Below are 16,410 nucleotides of genomic sequence, written 5' to 3'. Positions count from 1 at the left end.
ATGTTGATACACCAAGGAACAAATTGGCAAAGAATAAAATCATCTTGCTGAGAACATATCTGTGTATCAGTAACAATTGCCGGCAAGAGATAGTTTATTTAGAAACAGGACACCAATGCAGGCAAGAAAACAAGGATCTCTTTGAATGTCTCAGTGACGATATAAACCAGTTTGGAGACGGGGTCAATTGTATTTTACTGGGGGACATGAACGGCCACATCGACGATCTCTATAGATACACAGATTGTAATGGGAAGCTAATGCATGATTTCTGTGAGCGACACGATCTAGTTATTATAAATAGAGAAACCAAATGCGAGGGACAACTCACGTGGGAATTCCGTAACGGGGAGACAATCATTGTCTGCGGTCTAATGTCGCAGGGAATCTATAGCAAGGTCACCAAAATGGAAATAGACGAAGAAGGGTAGTGTAGTCTGGGAATTGATCCTAAAAGTATTAGTCTGCAGATGGGGCCCTTGATGAAAAGAGAAATGTAATTTAGACAAAATGTAAACGGTAAATTAAAAGACGATCAAATATCGCAGATAGCAGCAGACATAGACGAAGCAATAGAAAAAGGGCCCATGGAAGACTGGGGTTATGAACATGTAGAACAACTCATAAGGAAATAAATCAAGGAGGTGAAAGTAGCAAGCCGCTGGGATGGAAAGAGGAAGCCATGGAGCTGGTGGAATAAGGAAATCAGGGAAGCCATTGAGCAACGACGGGCAGCTTCAAGGGAACACCGAAAGGCAAAGAAAGCACGGGTATCTAAAGAGGAAATAGACCAAAAAGGGAGTCATATCGACAAATGAAACTTGATGCACAGGCCCTCGTCCAAAGTAAAATAATGCTGTCCACCGATCGCTTGATGGTTGACATACACGATGCCACTAGAGGCAGACCAAGAAAATTCTGGAACCAAATAAGCTGGCTAGGTAAAAAAAATCAAAGAAAGCAGGACCAGATTCAAGACAACGAAGGAAATTGTTTAAAGGAAGACAACGCAGTGGACTACATTACATCAGTTGTAGCCGAGTCATTTAAGAGCGACGATAGGGTAGTCTCCGCAAATCAGGAAGCAACACAAGGTAGCAGAATACAAACCACCTTAGAACTGACCAATCTAAACTGGAAAAAGGCAGAAATAATATTCCTAAAAAGACATCTACAGGTATAGACGGAATTCAAATCAAGCTGATTAATGAACTTGGTTCAAAACGTACGGAAACGTTGTTAAAAGCTTTGGAAACAGTCATAACGAATAAGCAAATTCCGGACAGCTGGCGGCAGAGTGCAATGAATTTGATTTATAAAGGGAAAGGAGAAAGGATGCACATAAAATCTTACACGCCGATTGCCATAACATCTGTTCAATACAGGTTGGCCATGCAGGCGGTGATATTAAAGATGCAAGCATGGGTAGAAAGTAACAAGATACTCGGAGAACTTCAGAACGGCTTCAGAAATGGTAGGCGCTTAGATGATAGCCTGTTCGTGCTTATCCAATGCATCGAAATATGTAGAGTGAAAAATAGACCTTTGTATTTGGTCTTCCTGGACATAAACGGGACGCACGGCAACGTAAGCAGGGAACTCCTGTGGAACATATTAAAAGAAGAAGGTAGCGGTTATGAGATAATAGAGTTCCTACAGGAAATATACCGGGATAACAAAGTAGAAATTACGTGGAAAGGGATAAGAAGTACGGAGGATGTCAAAGTATGCAAAGGATTAAGACAAGGCTGTCCTCTATCACCGGTGCTGTTCATGCTTTATATGATAAACCTGGAACGGAGGATACAAGACAGTAACCTAGGTTTTAACCTATCATATAGATTAGGTGGAAAGGGGGTAGAGCAGCGCCTTCCCGGTTTGATGTATGCAGACGATATTGTGCTGCTAGCAGAAAGTCAGTAAGAATTGCAAACTCTGGTTAAGTATTGCGGAGACGAAGGGGACGCTCTAGGCTTCAGTTTAAGCGCTGTTAAGTCGGGTCTGATGATTTTTACACTTCTCAACTGACCAGGGTCTTAAAATACAAGGGCATGAAATACCCAGAGTAGCAGAAATAAATATCTCGGGGTATGGGTAAACGAAGGAATGGCATACGTCGAAAAGCATGAGCAATCACTTCAGGCAAAAGGGCGAAGGAATACCGGGATAATGAAGAATGGGGCATAGTGGGGATAAAAGAGATAGGATGGTTTGAGGGGTATTTGGAAAGGAGTTATGGTGCCCGGGCTGACATTAGGAAATGCGGTTTTGTGCCTAAAATCAGAAGGACAGTCGGCATTAGAAATAAATCAAAGATCCGTCGGACGATTAGCACTGGGCGTCCACGGCAAAACCACAAAATAGGCGGTACAGGGAGATATGGGCTGGGCATCTTTCGAAGTACGGGAAGCTCAGAGTAAAATATTATATGAGGAACGCCTGACAAAATTGGACAGTAACAGATGGGTAGCTAAAGTATTTAGATATCTATACCTAAAAAGCGTTGACTTACAATGAAGGAAACGTCATCATCATCATCAGCCTGATTATACCCACTGCAGGGCGAAGGCCTCTCCCATATTTCTCCACTTAACCCGGTTCTGTGCTAGCTGCATCCACTTGACCCCTGCGAACTTCTTAATCTCATCCGCCCACCTAACTTTCTGCCGCCCCCTGCTACGCTTTCCTTCCCTTGGAATCCAGTTTGTTACCCTCAGCGACCATCGGTTATCCTCTCTTCGCCCTACGTGTCCTGCCCATGTCCATTTCTTCTTCTTAATTTCCACTAGAATATCGGTAACTTGAGTTATTTCTCTGACCCACTCTGCACGCTTTCTATCTCTTAATGTTACCCCTACCATTTTTCGTTCCATAGCCCTCTGGGTTGTCCTCAACTTAAGTAGAACTCTCTTGGTTAGCCTCCACGTTTCAGCCCCATAGGTGAGTACAGGCAAGATGCAACTGTTGTATACTTTCCTCTTGAGCGATACCGGTAAGCTGCTAGTCATAATCTGCGAGTGCTTGCCAAATGCGCACCATCCCAATCTTATTCTTCTTGTTATTTCCTTTTCATGGTCCGGATCTGCGGTTACTACCTGTCCTAAGTAGACATATTCGCCTACTACTTCCAGTATTTCGCTACCTAATGTAAACTGCTGTTTCTTCCCGAGGCTGTTGAACATTACCTTAGTCTTCTGCATATTGATTTTCAAGCCTACCTTTCTACTTTTTCTGTCTAGGTCATCAATCATTATTTGCAGTTCATCCCCGGAGTTGCTTAGCAAGGCAATGTCATCAGCAAATCGCAGATTACTGAAGTATTCTCCATCTACCCTTATCCCTAACTGCTCCCATTCCAAGTCTCTGAATACTTCCTCTAAACAAGCTGTGAATAGTACTGGGGAGATTGTGTCTCCTTGCCTAACACCTTTCTCTATGGGAATTTTGTTACTTTCTTTATGCAGAACTATGGTTGCTGTGCAGCCACTATATATATCTTCCAGCACTTTCACGTACGGCTCGTCTACCCCCTGATTTCGCAATGCCTGCATCACCGCCGAGGTTTCAACTGAGTCAAATGCTTTTTCGTAATCAATGAATGCTATGTATAAGGGCTGGTTATACTCCGAGCATTTTTCTATCACCTGGTTGATGGTATGGATATGATCGATAGTAGAGTACCGTTTCCGAAACCCTGCTTGATCCTTTGATTGATTGCAGTCTAAGGTTGTCCTGATTCTATTAGCGATTACCTTAGTAAATACCTTATACGTAACAGACAGTAAGCTGATTGGTCTGTAATTTTTAAGGTCCTTAGAGTCCCCTTTCTTGTGAATGAGGATAATGTTTGCATTCTTCCATGGTTCCGGTACCGTCGATGACAACAGGCACTGCGTATACAGGGTGGCCAGTTTTTCTAGCACGATATCCCCCCCGTCCTTCAGCAAATCTGTAGTTATCTGATCCTCTCCAGCTGATTTCCCCCTTTTCATAGTTTCTAATGCTTTCTTGACCTCGTCTTTCGTCACTGGTGGAACGTCTGACTGTTTTTCCCTACCGCCAAACTCATTACGGTCCTGACTACTTTGGCTGCTGTAGAGATCTGTATAGAATTCCTCGGCTACTTTGACTATCTTGTCCATATTAGTGATGACGTTGCCCGCCTTGTCCCTTATCGCATACATCTGGTTTTTGCCTATGCCCAATTTCTTCTTTACCGCTTTAAGGCTTCCCCGGTTCTTTACAGCATGCTCAATTTTCTCCATGTTATACTTCCTTATATCGGCCACCTTGCGCTTATTGATTAGCTTTGATATCTCGGCCAATTCGATCTGGTCTGTTGGATTGGAAGCTTTCATACTCTGGCGTTTCTTAATCAAATCTTTCGTCTCCTTAGACAGCTTACCGGTATCCTCTCTAACTATCCTACCGCCTACTTCTACCGCGCACTCAGTAATGATATCTCTGAAATTATTGTTCCTTGCCTCTAGGGTAATGTCGCCATCCTCAGTTAGAGCTGAATACCTATTCTGTAGCGAGATCCTGAACTCTTCTGCCCTCCCCCTCACCGCTAATTCGTTGATTGGTTTCTTTCTTACTAATCTGTTGCGTTCCTTCTTCAGATTTAGGCTAATTCGGGACCTCACCATCCTGTGGTCACTGCATCGCACTTTCCCGATTACCTCTACGTCCTGCACAATGGCGGGGGTTGAACACATTATGAAGTCAATTTCATTTTTAGTCTCTCCGTTAGGACTTTTCCATGTCCATTTCCGGTTCTTCCGTTTGCTGAAGAAGGTATTCATGATTCGTAAGTTACTGCGCTCTGCAAACTCAACTAGTAACTCCCCCCTGCTATTCCTAGAACCAACGCCATAGTCACCTACTGCCTTGTCTCCTGCCTGTTTTTTCCCTACCTTGGCATTGAAGTCGCCCATTAGTACAGTATACTGCGTCTTTACTTTTCGCATTGCCGATTCTACATCTTCATAGAAGCTTTCAACTGCCTGGTCATCATAACTACTTGTAGGTGCATAGGCCTGTACAACCTTCAGTTTATACCGCTTATTAAGCCTAATTACGATGCCTGCAACCCTCTCATTAATACTATAGAATTCATCTATATTACCCGCTATATACTTATTGACAAGGAAACCTACTCCTAGTTGTCGCCTCTCTGGTAAACCTCGATAACACAGTACATGCCCATCCTTCAGTACAGTATATGCCTCATTCGGCCTCCTAACCTCACTAAGCCCTATGACATCCCATTTCATGCCATCTAGTTCCTCTAACAGCACTGCTAAACTAGCTTCACTAGCTAGGGTTCTAGCATTAAACGTTGCCAGGGTCAGTTTCCAATGGCGGCCTGTCCAGCGAAACCCTGCCAGGAAACGTACCAGTAAACTAACTAGTAAGTATGCTAGTCACAAAGACGGAGAATAAAGAGCGTTAGGCAACAGGTGAAAAACACAGAAGATAAATATTGGATAAATTCGATGGAAAAAAAAAAAGAGTGTAGAATTATACCGAAAGTGGAAAAGGCAGATCAGGAAGGACGCTTTCTTTGGTAACCCAAGAGGCAGTGCCCTACTTTTTGAAGCTAGATTAGGGTGTCCTGGAACACGCAGCTACAAAAAGAAATTTAACAATGAAGATGACACATGTGCAGTATATGGTAAATCCACAGAAATAGTTAACCATATTATACTCGAATGTAATGGTATCCATCCGGAAGTCAATGCAGGCGCAGTCACTCTTCCTGAAGCTCTGGGGTTTAGAGATACCAGTGGCCGGGTGAATGAACCTGCGGTGGAAGGTAGCAAAAAAACGATGGGAAGATTGGTGGCTTAAAAGCAGAAAAGTGACATAATGTTAGTAATGTAGAAAGAAAACTTCAATAAATAGAATGATGATATAGTTAACCAATCTAAAATAATAATTAAGATATAGGGGGAAAAATGATCATGATAGCAACTGATACAACCCCGTTTCAAAAGGGGACGCTCCTATATTCCCTGCATTGATCCGAGGTGAGTGGTGCTGGCGCCTTAAGATTCCGCAGGGCAAGCTCAAGTTTCGCTTCGGCGGAGTGAATTGGATTCAAACCTCTACGGAAATTCGTTCCTTGAAATTAAAATCAGTAGTGTGCCAAGTCTTAAAACTTTGTCTGAATGAAATTATCTTGTGTTAAGTTGGTAACGATATTTCCAAAACCGAGCAACACTCGAAGCCCATTCGCGCTTCGCTTCCTCGCTTAATTCATGTTTCATTCATTTAATCATAGATGAAAGCAGATGAAATGGAGATGAAATGGAGTTACCTGTGCCACCTTCCTTCCGCTCATATGGCATAAAATTATTGCACCGGAAATTTGTCTCTTCACGCTTATCGTTGCTTGTTCACTCTGTATGAAGGCGGTTCAAACATTTTTTCGCTGAGTCGGCTAATTTTTAAGTTTCAGCGCACTTGTATAGCGCAGCTGTTTACGACTCTAACTGTGCAGTGGCTACGTATTCGGTAAAAACTTTCTCACGCGGGAAGTGTGTCAGACGGGATGAAAGGGTGCGTCGGATCATGGATCATAACCCAACACGAAATATTGAGAAGACAGTATATTTATTTCGATGCAAATTATTATAGAACAGGCATAATGTCCAACAAGCTTCTTTCCACTGGAAGCTAAATTGGTCTTTAAGGACTCAAGTGCGCAGGGGTCAGCGTTCAGCTAAGTATGGTCACTAAACTAACAATGAGGTAATAAAATAGTGTAAGTAAACCACCATCCCAGAACGTTAGACAGCCATGCACTACTACAATTAAAAAAAATAAAACATTCAGAGCTTTATTACACACCGTATGACCAGTGGAAACAAAAACATTGCAATAACTGGGTGAAATGTTAGAGATATACAGAGTGTCACTGCGCTGTAAATGCAGTTTTCCATTTAACGTAAACAGCGAAAGTCGCAATAACTGTGGCTCATAAGAACATATTACTGATAATTGTAATCATTTTCTTTATTTTCTTGAGCCTCTTTTTTCATGTTCATGTTAAAGTGCCTCATCCGCATGCTAGCATAGCCGTGAACCCATTGTCTCTTCCTTGCGCTAATCACATGCAAGAGAAATGGTGTAGGTGTCAAGAACGCCATCAATTATGTCCCAGTAGATTTGTGAGATTTTCTTCCAGCGCAGAAAAAACACGCGGACGAAGTTAGAAGAGACAACACGAACGCTTGTCTTTTTTTTACATAAAGCAACAGTCTTAGTCTTTTTCTTCGCCTTAGCGAAACAGTCGTAGGAATGAAGTTTTTAATCATTGCCTCATTGGCGGTCTGTTTAAACAAAGTTTTCGGCATCACAACAAAGCCACCCTCTTTGTCCGCAACCAACAGTTAAATATCTTCTTTTCAAGTTATTAACTCTGGGTACAAATAGGAGCTTGGGGGCAAGCGGGGCGTCCCTATGTCACGGACAATCTACACTTTCTGCAATACAGCGGTCCAGGTCATCTGAGCTGGATGCTGCCGCCACATCCCTGACACTGGACAGGAACCGCATGGCGTCATCTTTAGGCTCAACACAGAACTTTAGTGCCTGGCTAAGCACTGCGTCGACACTTTCCAACAAAAAACACTCGCCGATGTAGGCCACTTTGTTAGGCGCGTATTTCTTCGTTTTTTTTCGAGAGGCTGCCTTGCACCTTGTCGTTGACTTTCGGCCGACGTCGCTTCGATGCTTGCTCAGATGGTTTCCTCCTTCAAGGCGGCTTTCTAGGCCTCTCTGGCCACTTTAGATATTTGGGACATTTCGGAAATAAGGTAGGAACTGCACCTCTAGAACACGCGGGCCTCTTTTCCGCGTCAAGTTGCACTCTTCTATCGAGCTCCGCGTAATAAGCCCGGAATATCGCGTCCTCTGCAAAATGCTTGGCGCAGACATAGTCAGTGAATATTAACGTCCGGTCTGCCACAGGAATCGCATGGCGCCACTTCTCCAAACGAACATTGCCGAACGGAGCTAACACGCTCCGCACAAATCCGGTAGCCCGAATTGCGTTCGGCTCTAATTCTTCCCATTCCGCAGCACTCACCAGCTCTGGGCTACTCTGCAGACGATGTCCAAAAGCAAGAACTTGATACAAAAGAAAATAACGCGTTTAAAATAGTACAGAAGTGCCGCGCCACGCCAGACCAAGCAGCCCAGCGCGGATGGATGGATGGATGGATGGAATATAGGAGCGTCCCCTTTGAAACGGGGTGGTAGCGCTATCATGCTCATTTTTCTCCCTATATCTTAATTATTGCATTATATTGGTTACCTATACTATAATTCAATTTCTTAAATTTTAAATTTTTGTTTCTACATTACTAACGTTATGTCACTTCTCTGCTTTTAAGTCACCAATCTTGCTACTTTCCACCGCCTGTTTATTCACCCGGCCACTGGTATCTCTCAACCACAGAGCTTCAGGAACAGTGATTGCGCTTGCATCAACTTCCGGATGAATACCTTTACATTCGAGTATAATATGGTCAATTGTTTCACTGGAGTTACCACATACAGCACATGCGTCATCTTCTGCACATACAGCACATGCGGCATGCTTCTCGCAGCGCCCTCACAGTTAGGCACCGGTTGCCATGGCAACATCCTTCCCTCGCCGAACATAATGTGGCTGCGAGCAGCGACACTCTCGCGCGCAGCGGGAGGAGAGTGTCAACACCTCAGTATATTATTTTTACACCGTGTATGAGAGAAAGTCTTTCTCTTTCTTTTCCTCTTTCCGTCTCTCTACCTTACCCTCTGCGTAAAGAGAGAGAGAGAAAAGAGAGTGGCTTTCTCACTTTCTAGTTTTTCCTTTCTCTACTCTCTCCAGACAGATGAAGAAGGAGGACTACCTTATTTTTTTTATTCTTTTTTTTACTCAAGCTTGCCATAAGGCATAATATAGAAACTCATGTAAATTATTTTCGGTAAGGAACCGGTGCAGGCTCCCACTCTTGTCGTTGTCGGTGAGCCATTTAGAGAAATCCCCTTCCCTTGTTGTGGTTATTCCCACTTCGCGCAGAATCTGTGTCCTTGATGCCTTTGTCCCTGCACAATTCTACAGCAGGTGGCGAACTTCCACTTCTGCAGCTGGTGTGGAACACTTCGGGCATGTGGTTGGTCCGATGTCTCCTTGAGATTCCCATCGGCATGTTACCGACGGGGTAAGGGCCGCCCCAGCTTCTAAGGGAAACCTCCCCCAATCTCCTTATGTTATGAGGGAGGGTTACTGTACACGGGGGACTGAGGGCACGCGTACTTTTCCTTAAAGGGGATGCTAAAATGGGAACAGCGGAGCGGGCATCAAAAGGGAGCCTGGTGGGGGGCGCATTAGTGTTTGGAACTTCGTGTGTGAGGTGGTCAACTTTTCTCTGCTCAGCGTTCTCAGCATCGTCTTGTGTCCAATGTATCTGGATGCGTATTTTTGTTTTTTTATTGAGTGCGTGGATTTCCTGGGTTACACATAGCGTCCGTTGATTTATGGCGGCTAAGGAGTCTGTATAGATGTGGGCTTCTGTTATGGAATCTATTTTATTTATCGCCTCCATAGCATCACGGATTGCATAGAGTTACATCACAAGCGGGTCCGGGTATTCTGAAACATTCTTTATGTACTACATTTAGTTTGCTGTGTGTTGGACTTGTAGCCGCTGTTCTACCGCCATTTTCTATAATTGTTTCTTCCGTATATGCAATGCAGGTACCTGGAAATGCATCAACCAGAGGTCAAGATGCCAGCTTTTCTTTGCGACGAAGCTGAGTGGTCTTGTTTGTCGTAATAGGCATGATTTCCCACGGAGGGGGGGTCAGCCATTGGTGGTGTTTGAAGTGTCACTTCGTTGTACAAAGATGCTGTGGGCAGAACGTACTTTCGCTTCATATCCCTTGTTGCCTCTCGTTGTTCAATTCATTTTGTCAACGTATTGATCTGTGCAAACTCTTGAAGAATAGGGATAGGGGTAAGTTTTGGTAAGGCCATGATAGTGCGCATTGCGTTTCTATATATTTTTTCCAATTTCACCCACTGCCGCCTCGTGAGTCTTTGGAATTGGGCCTGGTATAGTATCCTCGGCTGTAACACTAATTGTACAAGACGTCTTGCCATGTCCGCTCGAGCTCCTCCTCCCCTAGACAAAATGCGTTTTATCAAGTTTAAGGAAGTCACAGCTACTTTTTTCCCTTTGAAGCCATTGTGTTCCTTCTCCGGATTTGTGAATTTCTAGGCCATAAACTCTCAACTCGCCCACCTCTTCCAATGCCTGATTTCCAATCTTTAGGGTGACTCTTTGCGTTGCCAATTGTTTTTTTCCGTTCTCGTTTGCAACATGAGCGTAACCGGACTTTTGAGGTGACAATTCCAGACCTGCATATTCGACGTTTTCATCTATGGTATTTAAAGCCTCTTGCAGATAGATTCTGTCTCTCAAGTTGTTTATGAAGATAACAAACCGTGACATCATCTGCTAATTTCCACGCCAATCGGATCAGTGCGATAACAAATAGCAAAGGGGCTAGCACGGACCCTTGTGGCGCGCCTCTGTTCGATGTGTAATTGCCAAATTGTTTTCCATTTATCCGGGTAAAAAACATCCTGTCCTTAAGCAGATTATGTGCTGCTTTTATGACCTGCAAGGGAATGCCCATACATTTCATGTCGCTAAGAATCTTGGCATGTAACACGTTGTCGTATGCCTTCGCCACGTCGGTAGCCACTACAGTGCACACTAGGTGGCTACAAGGCGACACGTGTATGACCTCTTCAGCGAGCATAGCCAGTCCATTTTCTGTGCCAAGATTTCTTCGGAACCCAATTTTTCGAGAATGGTATTTTTTATTACTTTTCAACTACCATGACAGGCGGGTGGCGATCATAGATCTTGCAAATTGTGGGTATTAGCGAGATAGGCAGCAAAGATTCTAGGCTTGTTGGATGTTTCCCAGCCTTTGGTATTGGGACCACCACCGAGTGTTTCCAGTCGAGTGGAATGTCTCCTCCTTGCATACCTCATTTACCACACCTAACAAGTAATCAACTGCGGCTCCTTATAAATTTTTGAAGACTTCATAAGGAATGTCCAGGCGCAGTTTTACCATTCGCTTGTTCTATAGCAGCCAATAACTCCAATTTTGTAAATGGTGATGTTATTCCTGTGTTATCAACCGTATTCACTGTCGGTGAAGACGCCGAATAATGTGCACTGTTCGGGAAGAAAAAGGCAGCAGCCTGATCTGCAAACTCCTCTGGCGTAAGCTGTAATGCGAGTCTAATACTTTCCGCATGATCTTTAACCTACAGCCTCTTTTCCATGCCATGGAAAGTCCTCCAGAGGGCCTTGTTGGGCGTTCCTGAGCCCAAACGACTGCACAATTCATCCCATCTCCTATGAGCTAGCTGTTTTTCGTATCGGCGTGCCTGTGCCGTCACTCTGTTTACCTCAATTTTTCGTTGCACGTCTTCAGGATGCCGGCCAGCCTGTAACTCGGCCCGTTTTCGGCGTGCCCAAAGTTTTAGTAGGTGCAGGTCGGGAGTTGGCTGATCTTCGTTCACTGTAGTTGTAATGGTGTGATCCTTGAGTACCGTTTGAAGGGTGGTAACAAGAGTATTCAGGCTAACTGAATGAGTTCGAGTATCCTACCGTTCAACATCCCAATGTGTTATAAAAGCTTTCTTTCGAATTTTCTTCATATGTCCCAAATTACGGCCAATACTAATGGGGACATGATCACTAACTAGCCCCCGCATCTAATTCCGCCTGCTATGGCGGTGCACCAGGCCTCTTCTACCACGTCAAGTCTGGTGAGCATGTTTGTGTGGTAGGTAGTGTTGCGACTCCTGGATTATTAGCAGTGTAAATTCTATTTTTGAGAATGCAGCTTGCCGTAGAATAATTTTCTCTTAATTTCCCCAACTTTATTAGAGAGCCCTCTGCAATTCCATTGTGCAATTTGTTGCCATTTGTTTCCGCTACTTCTATTCATGATGTAAGCTGCTCTGAATGAGGTGTGTCAGTTGCGTAAGTGTGTAAAGTACCGCCTCCCATATTGATGTGTTGGCGGCAGGTTTACAATTCGGAGCATCCACTAACCTTGCTGTCGTACTGCCTGCAAGTTTTCTTTCTGATTTTCTGAACTCTCCTTTATGAGTTGGTCTATACGCGCTTTCTTTTGTCGCAGCTGTGCAATTTGCGCTGAAAGCATCGTAATTTCTTTTTCTATTGCATCCTGCTGGCTTGTGCAGTCTTCAAGTTCCGGAAATTCATCAGCAGTGATTGCCACTGTGCTCTGTTTTGTGCGTCGTCCATTCTTCAGCGTAGTAGCAAAAAATGCACTGTTCTGTGCAACCACCGCAGCAGGCTCTTCTTCTTGTGGAGGATCATCAAACAGCTCATCGGCCAGAGCTACAAATCTGTTTTTAACCTCTACCGGTGCATATTGTTTCCGTCGTCCAGCCCTTGCTAACTCGAGCTTTCGCTTTTTTGTCGGACACTGAGAGGAAGTGATATCGGGATCATCAGATTTGCATAGGCCGCATTTGAATTTCACCTCTCCCGATTCAGTTATAAATTCGGGGTTAACTCCATATGGACAAAATGTCTACACATGGCCTTCTTTGTAGCACCTGTAACAGTGCACCGGTCTAGGTTTGTACGTTTTGGGTCGTTGTAGTAAAATCTGTCCGGAAGAGTATCTGGTCCCTGTATGTAATCAGAAAAGTATCTTTGTTCCCCATACGACGTGCGGCTAAGACAGTATGTGTTCCGGATATGAGGTTTCTGGCCACCGTCTCCGGGGAATCTTGTAGGTCTAGGTCATAGACGACACATCGCTGAGTGCTTGGACGAGACGCAAAATACGTCAGGACAGGAAGATATTCCTCTGCCGTGATTGGAATCTATGTTACTGTGCTCATTTTGCGTGCATCCTCAAGTGTGGCTAAATGTACTGTGACCCCCTGTGGCTTACAAACCCCTGGTAACCTGTGGTACCAAGCGCTGCATCTATCACTCTCTGTATAGCTCTGGTGGGTATCTGTGATATCAAACTGCACTGTTGGTCTGATATGACTCTGAATGCAGTAATACGGAAAGTTGAGCTAGTTGGTACATGATTGCAAAATACGAGCGCTGCGACGGAGAACGACAACGAGAGAGTAATGACAAGGACAGGCGCTACTATCAACTGAACGTTTATTCGAAGAACACAGATTAAATACTCGCAGATGTATTAATACGCAAATGTATTAATACGCGCCTGCGCCAACATAACACTTCTTTGAATAGTGCCCCCTCATCCAATTTGGCCCTTCATTATAGAGACTGTCTTTTGAATAAGCCGAGTAGGTCAAATGTGCCTAGTAGGAAAAAATGCCTACCGCTTTTTAACAAGACCAAGATTAAGTTTAGACACAAAGACCAAATGACTAGAGAACTGTCAGAGTCATATCACATTCATAAGAACAGTGACACGTGCGTGAGCTCACCATCTGTAAGCATCCAAGATTGTGAGATTTTATATCTGGATACCTAGGAAAAATCTGTGAAGCGCATGTGCCTTTGGTTGTCTTCTGCGAGTATTTAATCTGTGTTCTTCGAATAAACGTTCAGTTGATAGTAGCGCCTGTCCTTGTCATTACTCTCTCGTTGTCGTTCTCCGTCGCAGCGCTCGTATTTTGCAATTTGCGACTCTGAATGATTGCTGCAAGGCTGGTGTTGGATAAGCAGAAACTAGCTTAGCAAGGGCGGCCCTTACCTTATTTGCCGGTGGTGCGTTGACTGGCGGCCCAGGTAGTTTGACCAGCCGGGTTTCCGTTGAGAAGCGTTAGTGACGACTTCCTGTTGCACATCCATAGCCTGATGTGTATCGTTTAGCTCGGGTAGCTGCCCGAGCGTTGTCCTCGTATTCGAAGTAATGTCTACGTTGCTCTGTGGCCAAGCGCTAGCTCCAGGTAACGGCTCGTTACCGCAGCCTGCCGTTGTGCTTGCAGAAGTCACAGCGACTACCAGAGGGTCCATTGGCGTCCCCATGCTTGACATGCTTGACACCTTCTCAATAGCCAAGAGACTCTCTTTCTCTTTCTAGGAATCGGGCGTTACAAGGATCGCAGCTGGATGGCGAAAAAGCTTTCGCCTTGATGTGTGTAAGGTGACTTTAAGGCCCCCCTGAAATTTTCTTTCTGAACGTGGAGTTTTTTTTTTGATGCCTCATGCTTTTTATGGTAGTACATATTGTATTGCTGCTTTTACCACAATAGTAGTTGAAGCGCAGCCAAGTTGCGGCATGCAATTTGCTTTCGTAATTCCACCATAAAACAGTACACTATATGATGGATAAAAGGGCGCACACTGAACGTAGACACAGAGAAGAATGCAACAAGACAAGCGCCGTTAAGTCGAATATTTAAACATCGCCCAGTTTGTCCTATGTAAGCCAAACCGCAGAGAAAATGAATTTTGTACAGCACACCAGATTCATAACGCACTAACATTGCTCTATGCTTTACTTTGCGTGTGCGGGAATCACTGGCTACATTTTCTGCCTTTCTTTGCACGAGATGACATAATCTTCCTAACTTCAAAGGGGCGGATAGGGCTATTCCTATATCATATCTTTTTGCTACGTGTTTTACCCTGTGTGACAGGCGATGGATGTATGGGATGACAGCACGCTTCTTCAAGTTCACTTGAGCGGGTGATACGCGGCCTTTGACCCATTTCAATAACTTAATGCGTGACTGTGAAATGACATTATTGGGGTAACCTGCGTTTGACAATCTAGAAAATTGGATATTGAAGCTATCAGGGAGAACATATGGGCATGATTATGCAAGGCAGGATCTGAGACAAGAAATCGCTATTCTGTTTTTAACTAGTTTTGAATGTTGTGAGCTGTAATTGAGCAGTGGTTTTGTTTTATCTAGGCCAGTATTGCCAAAAACCACGTGTGTAGATGAAGTGCAGCTTTAGATCAAGGAACTAACTTATTGTCTTCAGGAACCTCTAAGGTGAATTTGAGCCCTGAGCCACACTCCTTGAAGACTTTTAAGATGTTCATCATACGTTTACTAAACCCCATTCTGTCAACGAAAATCACAAAATTTTCAACATAACGAGATATACGTTTGTGCATGCCATCCAATCTCTGAATAAGGACACCCGATCCACATTGCTAAAAAAAATACCACTCAAAATGGGTGCAACAGGCGACCCGATGCAAATTCCCGACTTTTGTATATATACCTTGTCTTTCCAACTGACAATTGTAGAACTCAGGTACACAATCAAGAGTTCTAAAATCCCTTCCAACGAGACACCCGATTCATTTACAAACCTCATTTTGTCATTATACTCCGTTATGCATGACTTCACGGAAGACAAAAGCTGGTCCTGTGATAGGGAGCAATACATGTCTTCAATGTCTATGCTGAAGGCATACGCTGTGCCGGGATTGTGATCTTTCAGAAAGCTGACGATAGAGTCAGAAATTGGAACACCGAAAGGATCTAAGTAGACCAACTTCGATAGGTACTTCTGAAATAGACGGCGCTTGTCTTGTATTCTTCTCTGTCTCCACGTTCCATCTGCGCCCTCTTATCGGAACAGCTTTCAACTAGCCCAACTTTCCATTCTGCTGAAGTACACTATATGGCAATAAATCTTTTATTGCCGTTTCATTCATTCAGGTAGAAAGATCTACCATCGTGAGAAAGTGACCCTTGTATGGAAGCCGAGGCGCTGGACGGGAAGGATCGCTACTTCGCCTACAAATACTGGCAACTGGGCTGGTTGCTTAGCAAATTTAGACAAAGCTGTGGCATGCACTAAAACTAAGGTTGAGAATGCAGATTACGATATTGTTTCGTTGCTACATTCTGCGGTGCATTTATTTCTTCATCTCTCAGCGTCTATGTAATGTTTTCTCGTGTTACACATTTCCGATCGTCGGCCCATTGTACCTGTCATTGCAGCACATTTCCTCTGCCCGCAGCTGGAGGCGAACATGTTCGACTCGCTGCCGCTGCTCGAGGAGCTGGCGGTGAACAGCGCGCACCTGGTCTCGGTGCGCGAAAACGCCTTTGTCAAGCTCAACCTAAGCCGCCTCTGGCTGCGCCACAACCACCTCACCCAAGTTCCGGGCGCCGTGAGCAAGCTGCCGTACTTGCGCGAGCTGGACCTCTTCGAGAACCGCATCGAGGTGGTGACCGACCGCGAGGCGCTCGTGCTCCAGTCCAACCTCAAGCACCTGCGCCGACTCGTCATGAACAGTGCGTTCCCATGGTTAATACTCATCTACGTTTCCGCGGGATTCAGTGAATGCTGGCTTAGTACTGCTTTCAAAGAGATACTAGTCGCTTTTTAGTGC

General features: G+C 44.5%; 1 protein-coding gene across 2 annotated transcripts in view; it reads left to right on the top strand.

The window, feature by feature from the left end:
* Positions 1 to 16,410, top strand: part of LOC146187569 (uncharacterized) — a 378,746-nt gene that overhangs the window by 249,297 nt on the left and 113,039 nt on the right. For both annotated transcript variants that reach the window (XM_084605785.1, XM_084605786.1), the window contains exon 4: positions 16,036 to 16,312. In XM_084605785.1, coding sequence (XP_084461911.1) covers positions 16,036 to 16,312 — 277 coding nt within the window. The remainder of the gene's footprint in view (positions 1 to 16,035; positions 16,313 to 16,410) is intronic.

This window comes from Amblyomma maculatum, chromosome 6 (genome assembly GCF_055883805.1).
Source record: "Amblyomma maculatum isolate TAMU_Amacu chromosome 6, ASM5588380v1, whole genome shotgun sequence".
NCBI classification, from domain to species: Eukaryota; Metazoa; Arthropoda; class Arachnida; order Ixodida; family Ixodidae; genus Amblyomma; species Amblyomma maculatum.
This window is presented reverse-complemented; position numbering and strand designations above follow the sequence as displayed.